This window comes from Mucor mucedo (genome assembly GCF_025094135.1).
Source record: "Mucor mucedo strain NRRL 3635 chromosome Unknown EV154scaffold_26, whole genome shotgun sequence".
Taxonomy (NCBI): domain Eukaryota; kingdom Fungi; phylum Mucoromycota; class Mucoromycetes; order Mucorales; family Mucoraceae; genus Mucor; species Mucor mucedo.
The window spans coordinates 225,747-248,985 of NW_026252310.1; the positions used below are offsets into that span (position 1 = coordinate 225,747).

The 23,239-nt window shown below is 36.5% G+C and overlaps 4 protein-coding genes across 4 annotated transcripts; 2 read left to right on the forward strand and 2 right to left on the reverse strand.

The window, feature by feature from the left end:
* Positions 1-247: 247 nt before the first annotated feature.
* On the reverse strand, positions 248-2,457 carry EV154DRAFT_417234 (uncharacterized protein; the record flags this gene model as incomplete). The annotated part of the gene is made up of 5 exons (XM_051595782.1): positions 248-1,280; positions 1,535-1,539; positions 1,634-1,875; positions 1,956-2,186; positions 2,277-2,457. The coding sequence occupies 5 exons, from the start codon at positions 2,455-2,457 to the stop codon at positions 248-250; spliced, it is 1,692 nt and encodes a 563-aa protein (XP_051459727.1).
* Positions 2,458-3,925: 1,468 nt separating this feature from the next.
* Positions 3,926-4,973, forward strand: EV154DRAFT_502394 (uncharacterized protein). Its single transcript, XM_051600798.1, has 2 exons — positions 3,926-3,994; positions 4,105-4,973. Exon 2 carries the CDS (start codon positions 4,109-4,111, stop codon positions 4,601-4,603), a length of 495 nt encoding a protein of 164 aa, XP_051459728.1. The 5' UTR covers positions 3,926-3,994; positions 4,105-4,108; the 3' UTR covers positions 4,604-4,973.
* Positions 4,974-16,321: 11,348 nt separating this feature from the next.
* Positions 16,322-18,438, forward strand: EV154DRAFT_583819 (uncharacterized protein; the record flags this gene model as incomplete). The annotated part of the gene is made up of 3 exons (XM_051606716.1): positions 16,322-16,347; positions 16,413-18,313; positions 18,371-18,438. The coding sequence occupies 3 exons, from the start codon at positions 16,322-16,324 to the stop codon at positions 18,436-18,438; spliced, it is 1,995 nt and encodes a 664-aa protein (XP_051459729.1).
* A 2,695-nt stretch (positions 18,439-21,133) lies between these two features.
* EV154DRAFT_479538 (uncharacterized protein) lies at positions 21,134-21,907 on the reverse strand (the record flags this gene model as incomplete). The annotated part of the gene is made up of 3 exons (XM_051598264.1): positions 21,134-21,160; positions 21,207-21,621; positions 21,699-21,907. 3 exons carry the CDS (start codon positions 21,905-21,907, stop codon positions 21,134-21,136), a joined length of 651 nt encoding a protein of 216 aa, XP_051459730.1.
* Positions 21,908-23,239: the final 1,332 nt, after the last annotated feature.

Sequence of the window (23,239 nt, forward strand, 5' to 3'; positions counted from 1 at the left end):
TCCCCGCTTGTAAAAAAAAAAAGTGTCAATTTTGACTGACGCTCTACTGACAGACATGTCCATTGGATGTGTCGCGTGACGGCTATTTTTGACATATTTTTCTTATGGAAAACAAAAGTTAAAATATCATGATAGATAGGCAGACACTCTTTAAAGAGTACTTGATTTATTTAAATGTACACGCTTAAACTAAAAAAAAAAAAAAGTGGGAGGTATGTAAGGCCAAAAGTATAGAAGGTGGGTAGGATTACTTGTTAAGAATCCATTTACCGACCATTTCCTTCATGACGTTACAAGCTCTCTTTTCATCAGCATCCCAATAAATATCTTTTGTGACTTCCTGACTCTCCTCATTAGCCTCTATTTCTTGCACAACGGAACGTACGATACGTCTTGAATCATTGCTGTACTCTATACCATTCACGGTCATTTCCTCAATCAAATTCAACATACCGTGTACATCTCTCCAAGTTTCCCAACGTAATAATAGCATGGCATCATAGACCTTGGTATTGCAACCCAAAATATAACTCTCCATACTTTTACCCTTAGCAATTTCAAAAATGGTCAAGGCCAAATAAGGATCCTTTCTAGAAGCATGTTCAATGGCCTTTGTCAACACACGATGATAATACCTAGGATACGTTTCCTGATTAATTTGTTTCATCACATTCACAAGTAAATCCAATGAAGTCTCTGTATCCACAATCGAATGAATTGCTTTTAATTCTTGTTCCTTGGTCGCAATACGTTTATTCTGTGCAATGTTCTTTAAATCCCAATTCGTTGTCTTTTTTGTATCAGGGTTCAAAAAGTCCAACACGTCTTCATCCTCATCGTCACTTTCTTCCTCTCTCTTTTGTTTTCGTTGTTTATCAGCGGTTTTACCATAGATGGGAGCCATCATACTACGAGGTAAAGGTGCCTTCTCTTTATACAATTGACGGTTACGAATGACCAAATCCAATAATTTTTGTTCAATCACAGAATCCGTGTCATGACCTTGTGGCTTTTTACGCATGGGAGGTGTTTGTGCAGGTTTACGGTCAAATAAAGTATCAAGTAATTCCTTGAAATCACGCGTATCCGCTACCGTACGTGATACACGAGCCTTGACACCTTTATTGTGCGTCTCGGGTTCTTCCCTCTCGGGGATTTCCCAGAAATTCATCTTTTGACTGCTGTCATTGGTCGATGGAGCAGAAGCGGTGTTGTCAGGACTCAACGATTCGGTATTGTTGGAACTCGACGATTCGGTGTTGTCATGGTTTAAATCGGTACTGTCATGACTAGGTGTGCTATAATAGTGTTTGGCAAAGACAGGCGCTTGTTTGTGTAAGTTAAAAGCTATTCTACTTTTGTAAGTTTCTTTTTTTTTTTTTGGTTTAATTAGTTATAGTGTTGTTTTTTACCTCTTTTTAATAAGAATCGTGAATGAAGTCTACAAGGTATCATTATAAGATTTTTTTTTTTTTGACACAAGAAAAAAAAAGAAACAAAAAAGCCGTAGGGTTACCCCTCCCCCCTCACACACACACACTATGAAAACAAGTCACACATTTTTTTTTTCTATTGTCAATTTTTAAGCGTTCTTTAATGCAAGATATCTTAGTGATTCTAGCCAATAAAGAACCTCTTCTGCCTTGGGTCGATCTTGAGGTTGAACACTCAAACACTTTTCAATCATGGGGATCAATCCCTTATGCCTTTCATCTACATATTTCGTAATGACCTTGATAGTTTTCGTGGATCGATCTCGTTCATAAAGTCGTTTGCATTTACAATCATATTTTCGAACAAGTTCTAATAAGACGGATGCTGCAAGAAATACATCTGTACTTTTGGTATATCTATCATATGTCAAGGATTGTGACTCTATGTATGTTTGTGAAGGTTAAATTTATCAATTCCATACGTATGAAAAATTTCAGGGGGAGGAAGGGGAGTTTGGTTACCTGGACATTTGAGTGATTTTAAATCCATCCATGAGCGGGGATGATGAGTGCTCTTGTTGTTCAATCGTATGCATGATTGAAATCCATCGAAATAAATTCCTCGATCCAAACTAACGTATAAACTATGTACTGTGATATCTACCAATCCAACTTCTTGTGTATGTGCATCCGATAATATTGAGAATAAACCAATGGCCATCTGCAGAAGATGTAATGGGGCAAGGTATTTGTCTTCATGGGATTTTTTTTAAAAAAAATAAAAAAAAAAGGCGTTTACAAAAACAATGCGGGACAATTTTTTCCTGTATAAAGCTTGTTTACCTGTTTTCCTCAGGGTTTTCATATAATGTGCTACGGTGCCATTGGGGAAATAAGGCTTAAGAATGAATAGTGCGGGTTCGGAAGGTGGATCGTTTATATATTCTACCAAGAAAGCGACTTGTTCTTTAAACATGCCAAAGTAATTAGCCATATTTCGACATGCCATTAACTCTTGTGACATGGTAAAGCCATGATGGTATTGTTTCAGGTGGTATTTGCTGTCGCCATAGACTATAACACATACACAAGATACTTCTACATTTCGATACTCACCCACAAAGGTGATTTCTCGACTGTTCAATCCTCTTACATCGTTTTCTGGATCTTGGTCCAAGGTGACGTCGTTTTTTACAATCTTTAAGGGAAAGACTTGTTGTAAAGTCTCTTCAATGCCAGTAGCTGGTGGTCTAAAGAGATTAGTTCAACAAGGAATATAAGGGGGGGGGGTTGTTTATTATTATATTTGTATATATACTTTTTTTATTTTTGTCTTTGGTACAACTTCTCGTTAACTTTGTGGATGACATGGTTAGAAAAAGGTATTGAAAAGTGTATATATAAAAAAAAAAGCTGTGGTCTGGGAATCCTTTTTTTTTTTTTTTTTTTGCCTTTAAATTGCCTCTACTTTTGGGACGAAAGGCCCTGTGACTACACTCTAAAAAAAACTTGTTTGAGAACCTGATATGGCGCGTTAAGACCCTTTCCCACAAAACACGCTGTAGTAACATTTCTCCCCACCAGGTTACCAAGTCAAAACTCAAATACGGAGGACTTGATATAAAAGTTTTTAGAATATTGATACCAACTATCAGCTAGACATCGTCTTGGCTTTTGTCGATTCCCGACGTACTTTGACTCGCTATCAGTGTAACATAACTACGGAAATCGTCTTTGCTGGATTTTTTTTTTTTTTTTTTTTTTTTTTTTGAACAAAAACAATGGATCAAAGCAGCGTGGTAACGGGATTTAATTGTCTTGACCGTGAGATCAGAAAGTTTCTGACTGCTACTGCAGCAAAAAATCACTATTTGTACATCCCAGCCTATTCTCATGATTTAGATATTAGGGGGTTTCATTATATTTCTCAAAAATTGAAGCAATGTTATTGGCTGATTAAATTTATGAGAAAAAATCATGAGAATGAGAAATAATTAATGAAACCCCCTATTATTACTTCTTTTTGGGAAGGAATACTGGACATCGAATTCTGGTATCAAAAGGTAATTGTCATAAGCCATCCCTAGATAATGAAGGTGATGATGGTGATGAAATTTCACTGGGGGTATGGATGGAGAATTATAAAAATGAGGGCTTTGCTAATGTTTCTATTTTAAGTAAAGGTCCAAACATTATAAATGATGAAACAATTAATCAAACCATCCTGACATAAGCTTGTTTATCAGCCTATAAATAAAGCTGGTTCACACACTTTATTCTTCTCCTTTTCTTTTCCCTTAACATATTTCTTCTATCTTCTGAAAGTAACCAATAATGTAAAAAGGTTAGTTAGTAATGACTCTTGTTTCTTTAAAAAGACACTAAAATAAAAAAAGATATTATTGCGGTGTTGTGGCTGCGGCTAGTCTTTGCTATAGGAGGGGTGACCTGTCCTATAGCAGGGTTCTTGAGTTTTTAGAAACTCTGGGGCTGTGAATGGCTGTGAGTACACTGTAAAAAGTGTTATTTATACTGGCCTTCTGGTCTTGGCCAGACTTGCTGTAAGTGGTAGTCATAAAAAAAATACATTTGAAAAAAATACGGAGGTCTAGACATTTCCGTATTTTGACATCATCGACTTTGCACTAAATACCCAAAAAAAAAAAACCAGTTATATGACGTTTTTGGAAAACCAAATTCAAGTTTTCCCATCAAAGTCCAAAAACGTCTGTAAAGGCAACACGCACTTTCTGGAAGATAGAAACAAAATTTGCAAGAGTCTGAAGGCCATGTTTAAAAATATTGTTTCACATATGGAGGTGCCATCAAAAACGTTTATCAGAAAATTAAAGCTATACGGATTACAATTTTACAATGGACGAGTCTTCGTTTACAGTATTTGCAAACCTTGCGACCACAGCTATGTCTTCGTGAATGATTACAGTTTTTCTAGTCTCGGCCCATCATCTATAAACCCGCAACAAATGCCATCTTTCGTCAAAAATATGTATGGAATTTTATATTTAATTGAAAACACACAACATATTCTTGACAAGTTCCTGGATAATATTGATCTTACACAAGACGTTTTAGAGGAGGTTGTCGATGAACCAAGTCCCCATGGTTCCCCTCACAAAAAACAAAAAAAGGAGAACGATACATCATCCTGAATAATGTAATAATGCAGAAAAATCACTCATACTCCTATCACAGTCTATTCATGATGTTGACCCTTATATGAATTTTTACATAATAAAGTCAAAGCTTGCTCATATTGTTAGTCCAGATGAAAAAGAATCTTAAGTTCATAATTTCATTAAAGTTTATCTAGAGTGGCAAAGGCACACTTTATTATTTGTATACTTTCATCACCTTGTGAGATTTTATACTCACGTTTGAGTGGGAAAAGCCTCTCTCGCATCATAGTAAAAATATGGGTCATTCATCCAAATTTCTATGTAATATGTTAGTGCTCATATCTACATATGTGCGTGCATATATATAGACAATCTATACGTACAAGTCTTTTGTATTTAGCACTGAAGCTTCTCAAGATTTGGAGCTCATCCTTAATCACATATGTATCAAAGAAGGCTTCTATAAAGATATGTATGTCAAATCTTACTCTCTTAACTAACTTGTGTTTTTTAACACTGTGTGCGACGACGATAACTCGCACAACATGCATTAAAACCAACGATGACTAACTACATTTTTATTCGAGCGCTTAACCAGCGTGAAATACGTAAGACACTATATGCATATGTATTTCTGCTTTTTCCATTTTTTTTACTTTTTCATCAAAAATTCATCTTACTTAAATGTGTAGCTTTCATTGATTTTCAGTTTACTTTTTATTGAAAAATACCATCATGGTCGATGGATGGCCTATCTGCTTATGAGGTGTACTTCTTCACAAAGAAACTCCAAATTGTTTATTGTGAGAAGCATATCAACTCTAGTCCCCAATTCTTTTGGATACAACTTATCGACTGAAGGTACCGATATTTCTCCATTCTTATTACTGAACTCGTGCCCGACACAATTATCGCTAGCTTTGAACATTTGTGAAATATATGCGTTTTGTCTTTGCGGTATTTGAGGGTATAAATAATATAAAATTGTAAAAAATCAATGAATATAAATTCACTCAATAATTTAATAATCATGTTCGTGTCTTCGAATTGCTGCAAACTGTTGTGATTAGTGTTCGAACTTTTCGAGCTTGCACCGATCTTGCGCCAGTTCGAACGAAGCTCGAACCGAGTTTTTGTACTCGAGCTTGCGCCACTTTTTTTGGGTTCGAGCGAGCATCGATCGATGCTCGCTCGAAGCTCGCTCGGCTAAAATGTCGATAGTAGTCACTTTAAAGTTAAGGTCCTTGAAAGACTACAGATGGCATTTCCCCTTGATTTTAATCTTTTCTTCCCTTTACCATTTTTTTTTATTTATGCTCTAATAATTCCAATTAAAATGCTTTGGACTTTTATTTAATTGTACAACCAGCAAACACATTTACCATAGAAAATGAAACAGTGTTGCACACTATACCCAACTAAGCCAATTTTTTACAGCAACCATAGTAACATGACGTAGCAGAATTAATGTAAACTTTCATGTTCACAAATCCAAATGTATTATAATTATAGATGCAGTAACAGTTTGATTTAATTATTCGAATTTGGTGTTAAGGCTGGTGAAAAAAAAAACTTTTTCTTTTTCCAACTTCTATTTCAATAAATAACAATTTTATTATCATAATTTTCTGTAATTAACATCACTTTGACGTGCACTTTGTGTAATAAAAAAGGCGAGCGAGTTCGAGCTATCGTATTCGCAACCGAGCCGAGCTTAAGAAACTTCGAGCGAGCTCGAGCTGCAAAAAAACGCATCCGAGCGAGCTTCGACTGGAACACGATCGAAGCTCGCTCGAGAGTTTCGATCTTCATTCCGAACACTAGTTGTGATCGAGCTTTATATATTCATGTATAATTGATCTACACAGCATATTTTATCCATTACGATAATTTTATAAATACTTCTTTTAATGTTGCATATTAAATATTCACAATTGACTTAACAAACTAGCACGATATTCATCAAGCTAAATACAAGTACAAAAGTATACATTTATTATACAATTATTCTAAAAAGACATTATTAATATATTGTACTAATCAGATTAGCGGAGGCCAATGACAAGCGAGGTTTAAAAGTACAAAGACGATAAATTTTTGAATGTACTTTGATGACTTTTAAATGTACGCGTCAAGTGACACTACAGACCTATTACAGAAACGTGTACCACCCTTTCTTCTAGTATATGATTCTTATTGGATTACTTACTTTCAAGATATGGCGTGTCAGTCATAATCTTGCCTGTCATCTAGCCCTGTTTAAGAAGGAGGTCGAATTCAATGTGTATATAAAGGACCCCTAAATTTTATGTTAATAAAAGTTCAGTTAATTTTTGCAATCTGGTTAATCTTACTTGTCATTTTTCCTAAATTATCACCGATTTATCAGTATTGCCAATATCCTTCCGGATGCCTTATCTCGTCTCTTTGAAACCGATCATGAAACGTCAAACGAACTAGGTGGGGATAAATCCATCATGAGAAGCAGAGTTGCACGCAAAGTACAAGAAGAACTGCCAAAAGTTGAAAGTGGTGAATACTTTACACCTCCAACACAAGAAGAACGTATGAAACTATTGTCACATGAACATAGTAAAGGACACTTTGGTGTCGAAGCGATATTACAAGCATTAAAAAGAAACGGTATCTACTGGCTAAACTTAAAAAAAGATGCAAATGAATTAATACAAGCATGTGTTCCTTGTCAACGCCACAACATCATACAAAAAGGATATAACCCATTAAGGCCTGTCTTAGCTACTCTTCCTGGTGGCAGTTGGGGTATTGATCTAGCAGGACCATTTACAACATCTATAAGGGGAAACCATTATTTATTAGTCATGATCGATATAGCTTCCAAGTTCTACATTTTAAGAGCTATACCTGATAAATCTGCTATAAGTGTGGCCACTGAAATCCTTGACGTCATTTGCACCTTCGGACCTATGCGTAAGCTTCAAAGCGGCCATGGATCTGAGTTCATCAATAGCCTTGTAAACAGCATAAAAGAAAACTTGGGATTCAACCACGCATTAATTTCACAATATTACCCTAGGGGAAATGGTGCAAGTGAAAGAGCTGTACAATCTGCCGTTAAAACTATAAAGAAACAAATAAATGGTAACGTCGCGGAATGGGACATGAAGGTGGCACCTACCCAGTTATTCCTTAATAGTAAATATAATATTCGTACGAAAAGCACACCGTTTTCCTTAATGTTCGGTAGAAATCCTAATGACTTTGAAGATTTTAGCAAAGAAAAGGACAAGCCAACTTCAGATAAAATAAATAAGGAATTACAAAATAAAATAAAATTTATGACTGAAGTGGTCTATCCTGCTGTATACGAACAAGTCAAACGCGTCACTGATAAACAAAAAGCCATATTTGATAAAAGCCACAAAATGATCGACATACCAGCAGGATCAACAGTAATGATTTTAATAACTGACAAACAAAATAAACTTGATCCACATTATAAAGGATTTTATAAAATAGTCAGAAAAACAGCTGCTGGAACATATGTACTGAAAAATGAAAAAGGTTTTATAGAACCCAGAAATTATCCTCCATCCTTATTAAAAGTAACATTAGCTGATATTATGCCTGAAGATGACATTTTCTATGAAGTGGAAGCTATTATTGGTCACAAGAAAGATCCAGAAAATCAATACTTGTATAGATGCAGATGGTTAAATTATGATGATTCGCATGATACATGGGAACCTGCCGATAACTTCACTGATCCAAAATTTATCACTGAATATTGGAGAAGAATAGGTGAAATCCCTGAAAGTATTAAAGCAATTAACAAAGCAAACAAAAAAACATTGAAAGCCGTAAAAGATCAAAGAATCACTCCCAATCATGAACCAGTAACAAGAAAAAGATCGGCAGGAATAAGTGAAGATTGTAACAACTTTTTCAACAAAAGGAGCAAACGATCTGATAAGTAAATTTTGCCGGTATTAGTCAATACCTGGGTGGGGATAATGTGATGATCTGACTTACTTCTTGATAAAAACCATAATAAAAATAACATCAGATACACTTACATCATACATCTAACACTAAAATATTAATATCCCAGCATCAATACTTTATAAAGCAAATACACCTTGTTGAGGATGTCATAGATTATAATAAAAGAATCATCACATTTACATAATAATGGATGATCATGTATAAATATTCATGGCTCACACTTCGCCCCATCTGTTATCATCAGAACCGTTGGTGTCTGTGCACAAGGTGGTTTGCCTTGTGACGAGTAAAATATTATAATACCATAAAAGTATAGTACAATCCCACAGGCGGAATATTCGGTTACTGAATATTACACGCGCTAAACTTTCTCTTTGGCATTTACGTAATGTCACCTGCGGAGATGAATTTAGATCCTCACGTACTTTTGTCTTTACTTTGTAAGGCAGGAATTACTTCATAACATATTTATTTAAACAGACATTATGTATAACATTACATCATATTCCTCTAACGCGTCACATATATTATCCGAAAGCCATCTAATCATTTAGTATAAATACCTGTAGTTTTTGCTAGTAGAATTCCCTAATATAAATTTTCTCGAAATAAAAGATATACACAGTTCTAACAGTATTTTCTTTTGTTACCTTAATTTACATTTTATCTCCATCCCAAACACACCTCTTTAGTCTATGTACTTCTTTGACTAAAATAGTGTAAGAAGACACTGCACTAATTTAGTACAATTCCATTATGCAATAATTTTATATTTTAAATTCAGACATCTTATATATATATCCTCGACTCATAAACTAGATAATCTCTAATTCTCTTTTAACTGAAATAAAGCATACCAACAGTCTCAAAGTATTCCTACTTTTGTTTTATTTCCTTTTGTTTGAATTTTTACTATCCAAAACACCCACAATCTGACTTTCGTTCAACATACCTCTGTCATTTCGTCGACCTACGTAAGGACCGGATAAACTGCTGGTAATTCCGTCAGGGGTAGAGATTGCTTGGAACTTGATACAGTGTTGATGCTTCCAACCATTAAATAATGCTTTTTGGTCTGCGTTGATTTTTGGACGGCATGTTTGTTGCATGGTTCCATCGATAAAACCAACAATGTTTGGATAATATGCCCCTTTCTCTAGAATAGCTCTTGAAAACTTTTCGCAATTGGATTTGGAAAACTGTCTCTCGTCAAACTCGAGGCCATACCTGAACTTCTGAAGTAAAATATCTGACAGTCCATTGACAGTTCTTCCAATGTTATCTTCAGCCATACCAAAAATGTCAACCATATCTGATAAGCGACGTGTAAATGAGAGTCGATAAAGAAGCAGAGCCATAGCAAACTCCCTGGTTACCTTGATGCTATTAAATCTTAGTTTATTATCCAAACCGATGAGTTGGCACATTTGACAAATCTCTTTGTAGGTAAAACGAAACATTTTATAGCACTTTTCTTCTGTCCATGACTCTAAATCAGGTCGCTGATACTTTGCTCTGGTTTTTCTACTGTTGCGCTCCTCAATACGTCGTCTATCAAACATGTACATAGCTATATCATCCATAAAAGTACGAGAGTTCATTTTTAAAGTTTACAAAGAACAGATATATAATTTGGAGTAGCAAAAAAGGACTTTATGTCGTTATTTTTGTTATGCATTTATGAAATACTAAATGACGTAATTACCATATAATTACGTTGCACTAGTACAAACTCTGTAACACTACGCTAAATGGAATTTCCAAAAATTCTTTAGACATCGGGTGGTCTAATAATATGGTTGTTAATAGTTGTAACATAATAGGACAATATTTTTATGGGATAAGCATTGTACAATAAAAATACAACAAAATCACATATGATTCCAACATTGGAATTACGTTGTATTTTGGTTTGAATTATGTTGTGCAATAAAAAATATTAAACAAATGTTGTACAATTGTTGGGTAATTATTCCTATTTGAAACTCGTGATCCAATAAAAAGACAACACTAGTCATACATTTTCCAATTGTTGAAATAAGTTGAGTATTTGTTTAAAACTGTCGTAAGATAAAATGTGAGAAATAATGGGTAATAATTTATTTATAAGTAATGCATAAATGTACAGAACCATGTATACATATTAATTCTAAAGAAGCCCATTGCTTTGTCAACAGAATTGTGCTTATGTTGTTAAAAAAAATGAATTAAACAGAACCCCAAACCAAATTGACACGTCCTATGTCCTGATCGTTTAATGATTGAGAAATTCGAGAGTGATAATAGCGAATTAAGAATATAATGTAAAATTTAACAAAGTGAAATTATCAAACTGCAAAAATAAACTAAAGCTTTATTAAACAAATAAAAGGGGGTCTTTATATACACATTATTTCAGACATTGATCACAGATGGGCTGATGACGGTTATGGGTAGATTTATCCAGATAATACTCGGATGTAATGATCCCATATAGAAAGACCATAATGAGATGTCAATAACAATAACAATAACATTCATTCTTAAACTGTGTATATCGTGTAGCACAACATTCAGGGGAAATTGCAGTTCTTATTAAAGATAGCTGTGGCACCTCAACGTGGCTGATGTAACCTTCATATGTTTTCATATTATGTTATTATTTAAATGTATGCCTTATACTTGTATGAAGGATGATATGAGATCAAGCCTGTACATAAAGTAAATGATCAGTATTTAATATAAAGTACCAATAAGAATTATATTTAGGATTATCAAATGGAAGATTTAAGAAGTGTAGATAGAGTCATATATTAAGTATATAGCCTCGATCACGACAATGATCCAATTTCTATGCCATAAGAAACGACTTGTGAGAGCATGACGACTTCAAATGCATGGTTCAGATCGTCGTTCTTCAAATAGTAATGACAGTCTTGTTCTGCATTGTACTTTACAGGGAAGACTGTCTTGACCAAGGCAAAGTGCGACCCTTCATTACAGTACATGAACAGCACTTGTCCATACTTCAGCTGTGCTGTTCTTTCGATACACCTGTACAGGGTCCTACTGTCATCGGCCTGTGTACAGTAGACTACGAAAGTCCCCTTGCTTGATGGTTTCCCCGCGAGCTTCAACGTTTTACCGCTTCTGATTGGGAAGTAGCTTTCCACTGTTTGAGCTTCCTCGTTTAGATTGAGTGCATTTTCTATAGCTGCCGCCTCTTGCTCAGAACATTCATAAAATCGTTTAACAAGATTTATGCAATTCTGTTTCGTTAATTCTTTTCCATAAACAATTGAATTGCTGTTTGTAGGAAACCAGTTTGCTTTGTAAACAGCAGCGAAATCAGATTTGACGCAATTACTTGCGTTTTCGCTTGGCTTTTGGCGTGATTTGATTGAAGATTTGATACTTCCAATCAGTCTTTCAAGTGGCCTTGCACTTATTAAACGCATAGGTCCTAAATTAGCGATAGCATCACTTAGGTGATTAATATAGTGCATGTTGACTGTGAATACATTGGGGCGGAAGTTTGCCACCAAAAACTCTTGCCATTCTTTAATGCAACTATGATAAATGTTTAATTTACGTTTGTATTAGTAATAGTTTACACTGATTTTTTATGAACTTACCAGTTTAAATCTACTAAATCGATTTCTGATATGCTGTATTTCTGCGTTATTTTACAGACATTAGAAAGAGAAACAATTGCTCTGCATGCATTATCAGTAGCAGTCTCGTAGACATGTAATTGATCCAATGACATGCTTGATGTTGATTTGGAAGCTGTTTCTTTTCGAATAACATCTCTTTTTTGAAGTTGAAGAGCTTCTACCACAAGAGTTGGCAATATAAACACAATAAAATCAATCCAGTCTACACTGCGAAAAAAACCGGACTTTTTGTGGACATCTATTTTTTTAAAAAAAATGGCTTAAGTTAAATAAATTTGTCTTGTGTTATGTTTTGACATTTCCTACCCAAGAAAGCTCCGCTAATACTACAGCTGTGCTTGTTTTGTTGGGCCTGTTGCATTTTTGCAGATATAAGCTCTCGATACTTAACGCGAAGGAACAGAGGGTTGCTTGCATCTTGATATTTTTGACCATCATCAGTAATAATTGCCCATATTTTGCCGCCAACGTTTGCTCCCCAGAAATGCATCTCGTCTAACCCCCAAAAAATTGGGCCGTGGAAGCTATTTAAAAGGGAAAGTGGTGATTTTCGAACAATGCCATTTTTCTAATACCAACAAATTAATGACTTTTTTTAAAAAAAGAAGACTCTACAAAAACTTACTTCGTCTCCTTGAATAAAATCTTCGGGTTTTCTAATTAATTCTGTAGAAATGACACCTTGTGGAAAGGGATAGCACATACTTGCTTTAACCCGTATAGCTTCGGTTCGACATATGCGGCATCCAAAATAAGCTTGATGGCCAATATGACCACAAAGATCAGCACATGCTGGGATATCACCAATAGCTACCACGAGAGATGCAGTAAGAAGCTTCTGTTCGCCACTACTAAACTTCACTAGCATTCCATTTTTTTCTAATTTTATAAGCTCTTGATATGGTGGAAAAAGAAAACTATGCATATTCTACGGTTTTTTGGGACCTGGTATGATTGTGGTAATCAAGATATTCTTTTTTTTGAATCTGGTAGAAAAAACATATGTGTAGTTTTTGTATATTTACATTGCAAAACATTAAAGACACTAACCGTAGCTCAGGTGATAGATTTTAAATGACAAATGCTACTACAGTCATGCTTACACCGCCCCTTTTAAAAGGATTAAATCCATCAGTATACATCGCCAGATCCAATTTGTAATCACTTGTGGGACACTCTTCATTATGACCGTCCCATTTATCTTTAGCTGTTCCGTCGAAAATATCTTCCAAAAAAGCATAGTTACTACCTGATTTGTTAGAAAAAAAGGCAGTATGTCTTGTCAATTTATAAGAGATGTCCGATCTGAATTGAGGTGTCTTAAGAAGATGCGCCAACTGCTTAGCAAGAGAAAGTTGCTCGATTTGCGCTTTTGGTCTTCCTACATCATCATAGCGATCCTCCTGGCATTTAGGATTACTACATGCTCGGCTATTATCTCCTGGATAAAACATCTGACATCCCTTTAAGCACATGTCATACTTATCTGTTTCAACAGGGCAAAATACAGCAAGTTCTTTCTTGCTCGATCGAAATTGGGTTAAGAGCGTTTTGTGACCTGTCAAAATTAGTTGTGAGCTAAATGTCATATACGCTTTATTCTAAACCCTTACCAACGCCAATTTCTTCCAAATAGCAATTAACCCATTTTATGATGCGTTCTTTGCCATTTTTAGATGCTGTGGCAAAAGCGGTATTCACTAGTTAATTTTAAATAAAGTCTTATAAAGTCGATGAGATACAAATAAAGGATCTTTATTAATTTGATAAAAAGCGAAGAAGGATCTTAATTGACCGGGATAGCTTCTTTGTAATTATTGCGGATTCTTAATATAGTGACTGTACGATCTCGAGATGGACATCATCAGTACAATTATGATTGTACTGAGATTTAATCTCATATGGATATCTGTTTAAGAGAGAAGATTATACATATCAAGTGTTTATATCTTCTCAAATACGACATAACCCTCCTCCAGTAGGAGATTAATTTTTTTTTATCGCCGATTCAAACCGCCCAATTTACTTTCTGAATTTAGGGCTACGTCGAGTGGCATTATTAGAAGAATCTTGAAAGTTTTTAAATTCTTCGTTCTGGGACGTATTAATACTGTGCTAAAATCGCACTTATAAATAATAAAATAAATAAATAAATCGTCGATCCCACATGATCGACTCATATACCAAATACAATATCACAAAAGAAAAGAACATCAGGTATAAAAACTGAGTTACTACTTTAGAACTCAGTTTGACTTAAGATTTCTTAGAACCATCGTCCTCTCAATTCTGACAGAACAATAAGACTAGCTCATTGTTTACGAATCAATCCAATCATAAAGGCAATTGTTGAGGATGTCATAGATTATAATAAAAGAATGATCACATTTTACATAATAATGGATGATCATGTATAAATATTCATGGCTCACACTTCGCCCCATTTGTTATCATCAGAACCGTTGGTGTCTGTGCACAAGGTGATTTGCCTTGTGACGAGTAAAATATTATAATACCATAAAAGTATAGTACAATCCCATAGGCGGAATATTCGGTTACTGAATATTACACGCACTAAACTTTCTCTTTGGCATTTACGTAATGTCACCTGCGGAAATGAATTTAGATCCTCACGTACTTTTGTCTTTACTTTGTAAGGCAGGAATTACTTCATAACATATTTATTTAAACAGACATTACGTATAACATTACATCATATTCCTCTAACGCGTCACATATATTATCCGAAAGCCATCTAATCATTTAGTATAAATACCTGTAGTTTTTGCTAGTAGAATTCCCTAATATAAATTTTCTCGAAATAAAAGATATACACAGTTCTAACAGTATTTTCTTTTGTTACCTTAATTTAATTTTTATCTCCATCCCAAACAAAGTCCCCTGGAACATGCTTGAAGCTCCCTCGAGTCCCTTATCAGTGATAAGATGGATCGTGTTAATAATATCCGTGAGCTGGAAGAGGCTTTACAACAGACCTGAAACAAATAGGCTTCAATCTTGAGAGTAGGCTTGTTGGCAGTATGAAGGACCGATGCCAAGTGGTCATTGACACGAAAGGAGGACGGAAAAAGTTCTAAAACGTTTTTTTATTTGCTTTATTAAATTACGATCTCAGACCACGACTTAACCTTTCTTCATGATGATTCGACTGGATCCGTATACATGGTATCAAAAGTTAAATCAATCACGATTTTCGGCATTATAAAAAAAATAAACTTTTCGTAAATTAAGTTGGTGAGACTGTACTTCATTCGCTAACAACACCACTATTTCGAATGATTTAAATGGATGGTGTTACAAAATATGAAGGACCCGTTTCTTAGCTTATTGTAACGTAAATCCGCCCATAGAGTATACGCAGTTTAAGAAGACATTACATGTGATCATCTCAATAAACGGTGCTTTCTGTTTTCCCGTCACCTTCGCACCTTTTCTTATGCTCTTGTACCTGCTAAAAGTAAGCTGAAATTGTGAATGATTCCACATTTCTTGTCCCTTCTTGAGTATTTTATTAAAGTAGCAGTGGTAGCTTTTCGACGTTCCAAACGAAATGTCAATTGCCGAAATTAGTAAAGGATTTACAAAACAATTGTCGCATTGATCCAACAACAATATTTCAGGCCAATAATTTTCAGACTTATACATTCGTTTTTCATGAAACTTGAAACGATAGCGACTGTACAAAAGGGTGATTTTGTCTATTTACATTTAGACTTTACCATGATCAGATCCAGTCAGGAGAATTAAGGAATCTGCAAAAAGTTGGTCTTGTCCATTTCCATTCTACTATGAACATGAACAGTTTCAGTCAGAAGAATTAAGAAAGGTTCCCTTAACGTAAAAATTAAAGGATCTATAGTTCATTAGTCAGCACGGTTAATATCGAAGATCTTACATTTTAAGTAATCCAATTTTTTTTTAGGCTACTGTGACGTTATCTTAAAAAAGAATATTAAAATTATGTTATTGAATAAAAAAAATAAGACGTCACTATTTTCCGCGGCGCAGTAAAAATGTTTTATTTTTCTTAAAAAAACTGGGGCGTTTCAGTTTTTTTTTTCTTCTTCTCCAAACCATTCCGAAAAAAACCATGAACGCGTTCGTTTTTTTTGAAAAGTAAGTATATCAAAATCAGAGATCACACAAACTTCAAACAAGACTCTAATGTTGTCATTGAATAGCTTAATGGGTCAATTAACACTTCTGGTGTTCTTTCTGTCCGCTTTTTCTCGGTTCTGGGGAAAAATTGTTCTTTTTTTCCTTCGGGAATGTATGACTGCTCTCGTGTCTCCTGTTTGGCTCTTAGTCAATGCTGGTCGGCCACGACACCGAAATCCACCGGTGCCAATTGGTGAGATCTTTGTCCTTGGTGAGCATGGCATTCAGCCCATCACCGCCATCACCGAAGCATCTGTTGTTTCTTTGTCCTCTCCTCCCCTTCCTGTTCGCCTGGCCCCTCCGGCTTCTTCGACTCCTGCCACCATCAGTTGTTGCCCTTCTTTCTTGGCTTCTCCTCGCCCTCAAGTTACCCAGAAACCAAGACGTTGTTATAGCTTGGATTGTGCTTGTGTGGCAGGACTTCCTTGTCTGAGTGATGGTTTGGTTCCGGAGCGATGTCCTCTCCCACGCCAGAATCCTTTTGCCCCTTCTTTGTCTTTGGTTTGTGCCGTGTGGCAAAAAGAAGTAGCTTTGGGACCTGCTCGTGGTTCTTCTGCTGTTGGTTTGGACCCTCGTTGTGAGGCCATTACTCCTCTGTGCCGTCGTGAGGATTCCGCGGCTTCTGTCTCTTCGTTGGTGTCCCCTCTCGGTGACTGCCCTTCCCTTGCGGTTTCTTTCCCTTCGGGGGATAACGCATTCCCAGCGGTTTCTTTCCCTTCGGGGGATAACGCTGTGGTAGCGGTTTCTTCTCCTCCTGGAGATAACGCTTCCTTCGCGGTTTCTTCCCCTTCGGGGGATAACGCGTCCCCAGCGGTTTCTTTCCCTTCGGGGGATAACGCTGTAGTAGCGGTTTCTTCTCCTACTGGAGATAACGCTTCCTTCGCGGTTTCTTTCCCTTCGGGGGATAACGTGATCCCCTGCGAGCCTTCTTTGATGGAGAGTATTGCTTCCTTTTTGGTGACTTCTTCCCTGGAAGATGACATTGATCCAGCGGTTTTTTCCCCCATTGGGGATAACGCTTCTCCTTCCGTCGTTGGTGGTCCGTCGGTCGGTTTCGGTTGTTTGGAAGTACCTCCTCCTTCTCCCTGTTTGGACGTGGGTCTGGAATGGCCAGATGTAGGTTCTCTCTCACCTTCTCTGGTGCATCCTTTCTCTGCTCTTGCCTCTCCCGTTGTGGCACCTCCCTCCTTCTCTCCCGTCTCGGCTGAAGGATTGGTATTGGAGGAGTTGGAATCACTCCAGCCTTCCTCGGTGAATTTGGCATCGCCCGCTTTTTTCCCTCGGCCTTCTCTCCGTCTCTCTTCTGCTGGTGCGCCTTCCGAGGAATTGCGCTCTCCATCGCTCTCTCCTCTCCTCAGAAAGGGTAATCTCGCTTCGCCTGTTTTTCGCCCGCCTCCCACCTTCCGGGAATTAGTGGATGCTGCTACCTTGCCTGTAGGAATGTCTTTACTTCCGAAGACTCCGGATTGGTCACCTGTTGCCTCCTCGTCTGCTATTGAGGATACACAGGTAGGAGCAAAAAGAAGATCTCGTTCTCCTTCTCCCCCTTTCTCACCTCGTCGACGGGTCGGCTCTCTTCCTGCTGAGGACACGTTTTCGCTGCCTCCTCCAGCTCTTTCTTCTTCTGTCTCTGCTGTTGTGGCTTCTTCGCCTTCTGCGGTGTCTTCGGCTTTTTCTGCTGCGTCTGTGGCCACAGTTGCTGCTACCCCTTCGTCTGTGTTTTCTGCTGCTGCGGTTGCCTCTGTAGCTATCGCTTCTTCTTCCTCTTCGCCGGTGGTTTCTGATGCTCCTGCTGCCTCTGCAGCCAGTGTTGCTTCCTCCCCTGTGCCAGTGCCTTTTTCTTCTTGCTTCCCTCTCGTTGAGCCTGTGTTCCCTTGGTGGAACTTAAGGTATGAGAAATTTAGGGACCCATTGGGCAAAACAGGTATGTATCTTCATCTTTAAAATACTTTTAAACCATGTTACTAATTAACCATTATAGCCTTTTCAGAGCCGAAAGAAAGAAGAAAATCTTTCTTCACTCGTCCTCCTGGCCGTTCGAGATTGTAATAAACCTTTTTTTTTTAAAAAAAACAAGAAATTTTATACTACGAACGACAATCGAAGATTTAATATAAATTGGGTATAGGGTGCCATAGAACAAGGACCGTCTGGTTAATGGCTTAAAAGTTGGAGTTGATTTATATAAGCGTTTAACTGTAGCTAGAAAATAAGATTTTAAAATGGAACGGTTCTAGACCGTTGATACGTTGCGACTACAAACATTTTTTCCAAAAAACATATCACAAACACGGTGATTTCATTACGTTTAGGATTTCAGTATTTAGTGACCTTCCTAATCTAATTGCATGCAATGACTGATGAGAGAGTCTAAATGAAGAACGTTTTTGGTGGACATGATGATAGTTTTGTGGTATTTGACAGAATATTACATAGAAAAGTAATGAGATAAAAGTACAATTTTATTAGAGGTAAAAATAGGCTAAAAGAACTCTGCTGCTATGAAATTATTGGTCCTTTTTATATTGAACAACTCTCCTGAATTTTAATGATGAGTCAACCTTTCTGGTTTTGGAATAGATCTATACCTTGTTTCCCGCCTTGGATTAAATGGATACTACTCGTTAGAAGTGTTTCCAGACAACGTTGCCTCATATCAGTGGATCGGGAGCAAGAGTATTCTAATAAATCTTTAGTGTTACGAGACACTTATTTATCAGATCATGCAACGGTTACTGTAAGAGATGCATACTTGTTTGTCAAGTGTAATTGGCAATAGAACATAATAGTTGATCATTTATTCATTATCTTTGTAATGAATAAATTACGATCCCAAATATAAAATGCCTTATCGATATTTGTATATTTGATTGTAGAAGCTAGGTATCCATTAATTCATACACTATTTCTTTATACTCTTTATCAGCAGTATAACTATATCAGTATATAAGTAAATGAACCATTTATATTAATAGCTGTTCTATTCTCTCACTGGGTAGCTAATCCATTGAGAGAACTATTAATATTAAGTTTCTCTTTCTTATAATTCTTGATTGATCTGGGAAGTTTCTCTTCTCGATCGGTGATATCGTAACTCAGTGGTATAGCATTCTGTATCAAACTGTCATTCGTATATCGTATTTAGGCCAATCATGCAATCTTTAATATAGAAGTATGTACTCGAAGTAGGAGAAGTTGTATAGCAGTATACAAATGTATGCTGATATGCAACATCAAGGGTTGTTTTAACTTCATAGTTTATTTATTTAAACGATTTGCTTAATTATTCTTAAGTGAATCTTACCCAAATACGACAGGTACAACTCATTTCGTTCAGCTAAAGTACGAGTGGACTCCAACCGGTTGTTGTAATTAGCATACAACTCAATCAGAGCAAAGGTGCTGGCAGAATTCTAGTTGGAGCGAGTGTAGCTCGTATATGAAACATCATCAGTGGCAGCAGCATCCGTGGCATCAGCAGTGGCATCAGCAGTGGCAGTAGTAGTGGCAGTAGCAGGTGCAGCTGGTACAGCAGGGGCAACAGGGGCAGCAGCAGGAACGACGACATAAACCTCTTATTCTTCTGAGACAGTAGTAGCATGCGAGCGGTTGCTACCAGAGGTTACACCATTAGGTGTCACTTCAATCAATTGGAAATTGATAGGGTTGTTGTTGTTGTTTTGGTTGTTCATTTTAGAAAAAGTTAAGGTAAGGAAAAAGTAATAAAAATTTTATTCTGTTTTTTGGCATTTTAGTAGTCCATTTTAGGACCGTTTATTTCTGAAGGCTTTAAATTCGATGCCCACAAAATTTTTATTTTCAATCAGTAAATTAATAAAAAAATATTTTCACAGAATTCAATTTAGGAAAAAAAAAAAAATTTAAAAAAAAAAAAAAAAAAAACGGAGCTTGTCCATATTAGTACATCTCCTATTTAAGATCTCAATATATTTTGTTCGATGTGAGCAGCCTAACGTATTTTGTTTCGGGGTTATTGCGGATGGCGTTGAAATCAACTAACTGCTGTTGATGTTTGGGGGCCATACAGGGTTTTATGGATGTAGATTTTGTTGGGGTATTTGTTGAACTCCTATGTTTACGATATACGAAACTAATGCGTCTCCTATATCCAATTAGTGGAAGGTGTTCATCCTGTTGAAGACGAAAAAAGCAGCATGTATTTTATCAAAAGGAATGCTCCTATTAGAAGCAAGGAATCTCTATTACATGTAAGCTCTCGCGTTTTATATTTTTTTCTAAGTTGTACTTATATTTTACTGTATCTAAAAGCCCGATCCTCTTAAAACATATGGGATAAGAAAGGCATCTCCTTTTGGTCAACTTGACACCTTTTTGGGAGTTGATTTCTCCTTCTGTAATGAGCTGCAAAAGTTGTCCAACGTCAGCAAAATCTGCTTTAATCTACTCTCCTCCAGATACAACGTCAGGTTATTGTTTGTTGGGTGTGCGGGTAAAGAGGGTGTAATCCTCGGTATAATAGTATTTTAGAACTAAATAAGCTTGATGGTCACTGATAAAGTTGTTTAAAAAGACTTCAATTTTTTTTTAATTATAATATTATAGTTGATATGTCTTCAATTACATAGCAAACTGATAAAAGAAAATACATAAACTTACGAAGTAAAACATTTTTGACATGTTTTTTTATTCTAAAAGGTTTTGTATTTTTTGTTTCTGATTTTATAGCTTTTTGTAGCAGGCAAAGACGTTGTTTTTATAGTTTTCAGGATGTCTCTGACTTTTTGCTTGTCTGCAGTGATTATGACTATTTTCATTTTAATATTGTTAATTCTTACAGGATAGGGTATGCACCCAATTGTTTTGTAGCAAACGGTGTAAAAGTGGGAGCCATCATACGAAGACGAGTACACACGACCTTTGATTTCGTAATTCAGTTTTTCGGATATTTGTAGGATACTTGGAAAGTTAGTCGTTTCCAATGCGATACCAGCTTCTCTTGCATTTCCCAATAATAGAAAGGGCGGGAAGTCTTGTAAGCTTACAGTATTCTGGCAAGTGGCTGTGCCTGTACACCCTTCGAATCTACAAGCACGCTTTTTCTCTCTGACAACGTGTTCATATTTAAACACAGCGCTGAACTCGTCGTCAAGACTTTGATGGGAAGCAAACGTACGTTCAGCAGAAAATGACGTTCTCATTTCAAGTCCCACTTCAATTACTGGTTGCATTTCTGAGTTAGGATCAACAAAACTATGTGCAGCATTAACAAAAAAAAGTGTGATCTAAGTGTTGAGCATCCAGGGAAATGGGAGATGGCTGCCTTGAACCTCTCCGAGCATTTACCCATGATAAAGGTAAGGACCTCTAGGCAATCACCGTGTTTACCTTTAGGATACTGCATCAATCCGTCCAACTTCTCCAAAGACCAAACGAAATTTCTTGCATTGGCGGATACCTCATTGGTAAGAGCAACTTTTTCTTCCATAGTTCTGGCATGTTTGTGTGCGCAATATTTGTTGTAAGTGCTCATGAACATGGTGTCATATATGTTTTTGCTATTTCCCAACTTGGTAAGATTAATGGAAGGAAAACCATTGTTCCAGAGCAATTTAGAAGTAGCGTCAATGAAGCACGAGGCGGATGTACAGTATTCGCAGCAATATGATCAAAGAAAGTAATCCTGGAAGAAGTAAAATCGGCTTGCAATTTCACCAATCATGGTTAAGCTTTTTGACATTCAGATTTTTTGCTTGGTTACAGGCTCTAAACAAGGCTTAGTCACAGAAGAAGAGGCCGTCTTATGGACTGCCTTTTGTTTTATGCTATTGATCGGGTCACTACTTCTACTGATAGGTTTCACAGCAACCGTTTCATCTTCAACAACCAAGCCGTCATCCACTTAACCTTGCCAGGTGTTATCAAAATCCAACGATCCAACTGAAGAAACAAACCTGTTATCATCAAGATTGCGAGAGGTAGTAAACTTACGAAACTTGACTTCTTCAAAATCAAGCCAGCCTTCATCAACTCAACCTTCAAGAGTACGTCGAATGTTTAATGGGTTTATCGAACACACAGAGATGTTATCATCGTCATTTTTGAGATTTTCGTCGGATAATGGGGCACTGCCATAATCAGATGCATATCCCATAATTTCTTCAGCAGCATCACGAACAACAAAACCTCCAAACATTCTGATTTTTAAATTCACATTTAGTTATGTAGTATTTGACAAAATAAGGGGTCTCAGTTTGAAAAAAAAATGGGAAACTTTTTTGGGAAACTTTTTTTAGCCAATCAAAGCGCTTTCCCACTTTTTCAACTTTCCCAAAAAACTTTCCAACCTTTTTTTGGGAAACGATAGGTACAATTCTTTCCCATTTTTTTTTTTCAATAAAAGTTACAAAATGCCCAAGATCAGCAATAAACAGGCACTTGTAGAGAAACTAAAAGATTGCTTACGTATAGAGGAGAAGTACTTGACCGAGATTCTTCATGATGACAGTGACGATGAGGAATCCAAAGCAATTAGTGCAAAAAGTGTCAAAGAAACGTTAAAACGACACAAATATACGAAAGCATTGCGTTTTTTGAATGAGAATAGATATGTCTTCAAGCGAGTTCATTCTCATAAGCGTAAAGGGGACTATCTCGAGTGGCTTATGCTACAAACTGACAGAGTATTTAGAAGGGAAACTAGAATGCCAACCAAGCAAGCCTTCTATAATATATGCCATAGAGTAAAAGACCACATTTGCTATAACGACTCTGATGCTGCCAGAAAACAACGCAGTGTACATTTCCAGATTGGTGTTGTTCTTTATCGATTAGGTCTTTCTGGAGGTGGATCAAGTTTGGAGAACGTCGC

Excerpts from the sequence above, each read along its gene's own strand:
- EV154DRAFT_502394 (XM_051600798.1), top strand. The coding sequence starts at position 4,109 with ATGACGTTTTTGGAAAACCAAATTCAAGTTTTCCCATCAAAGTCCAAA.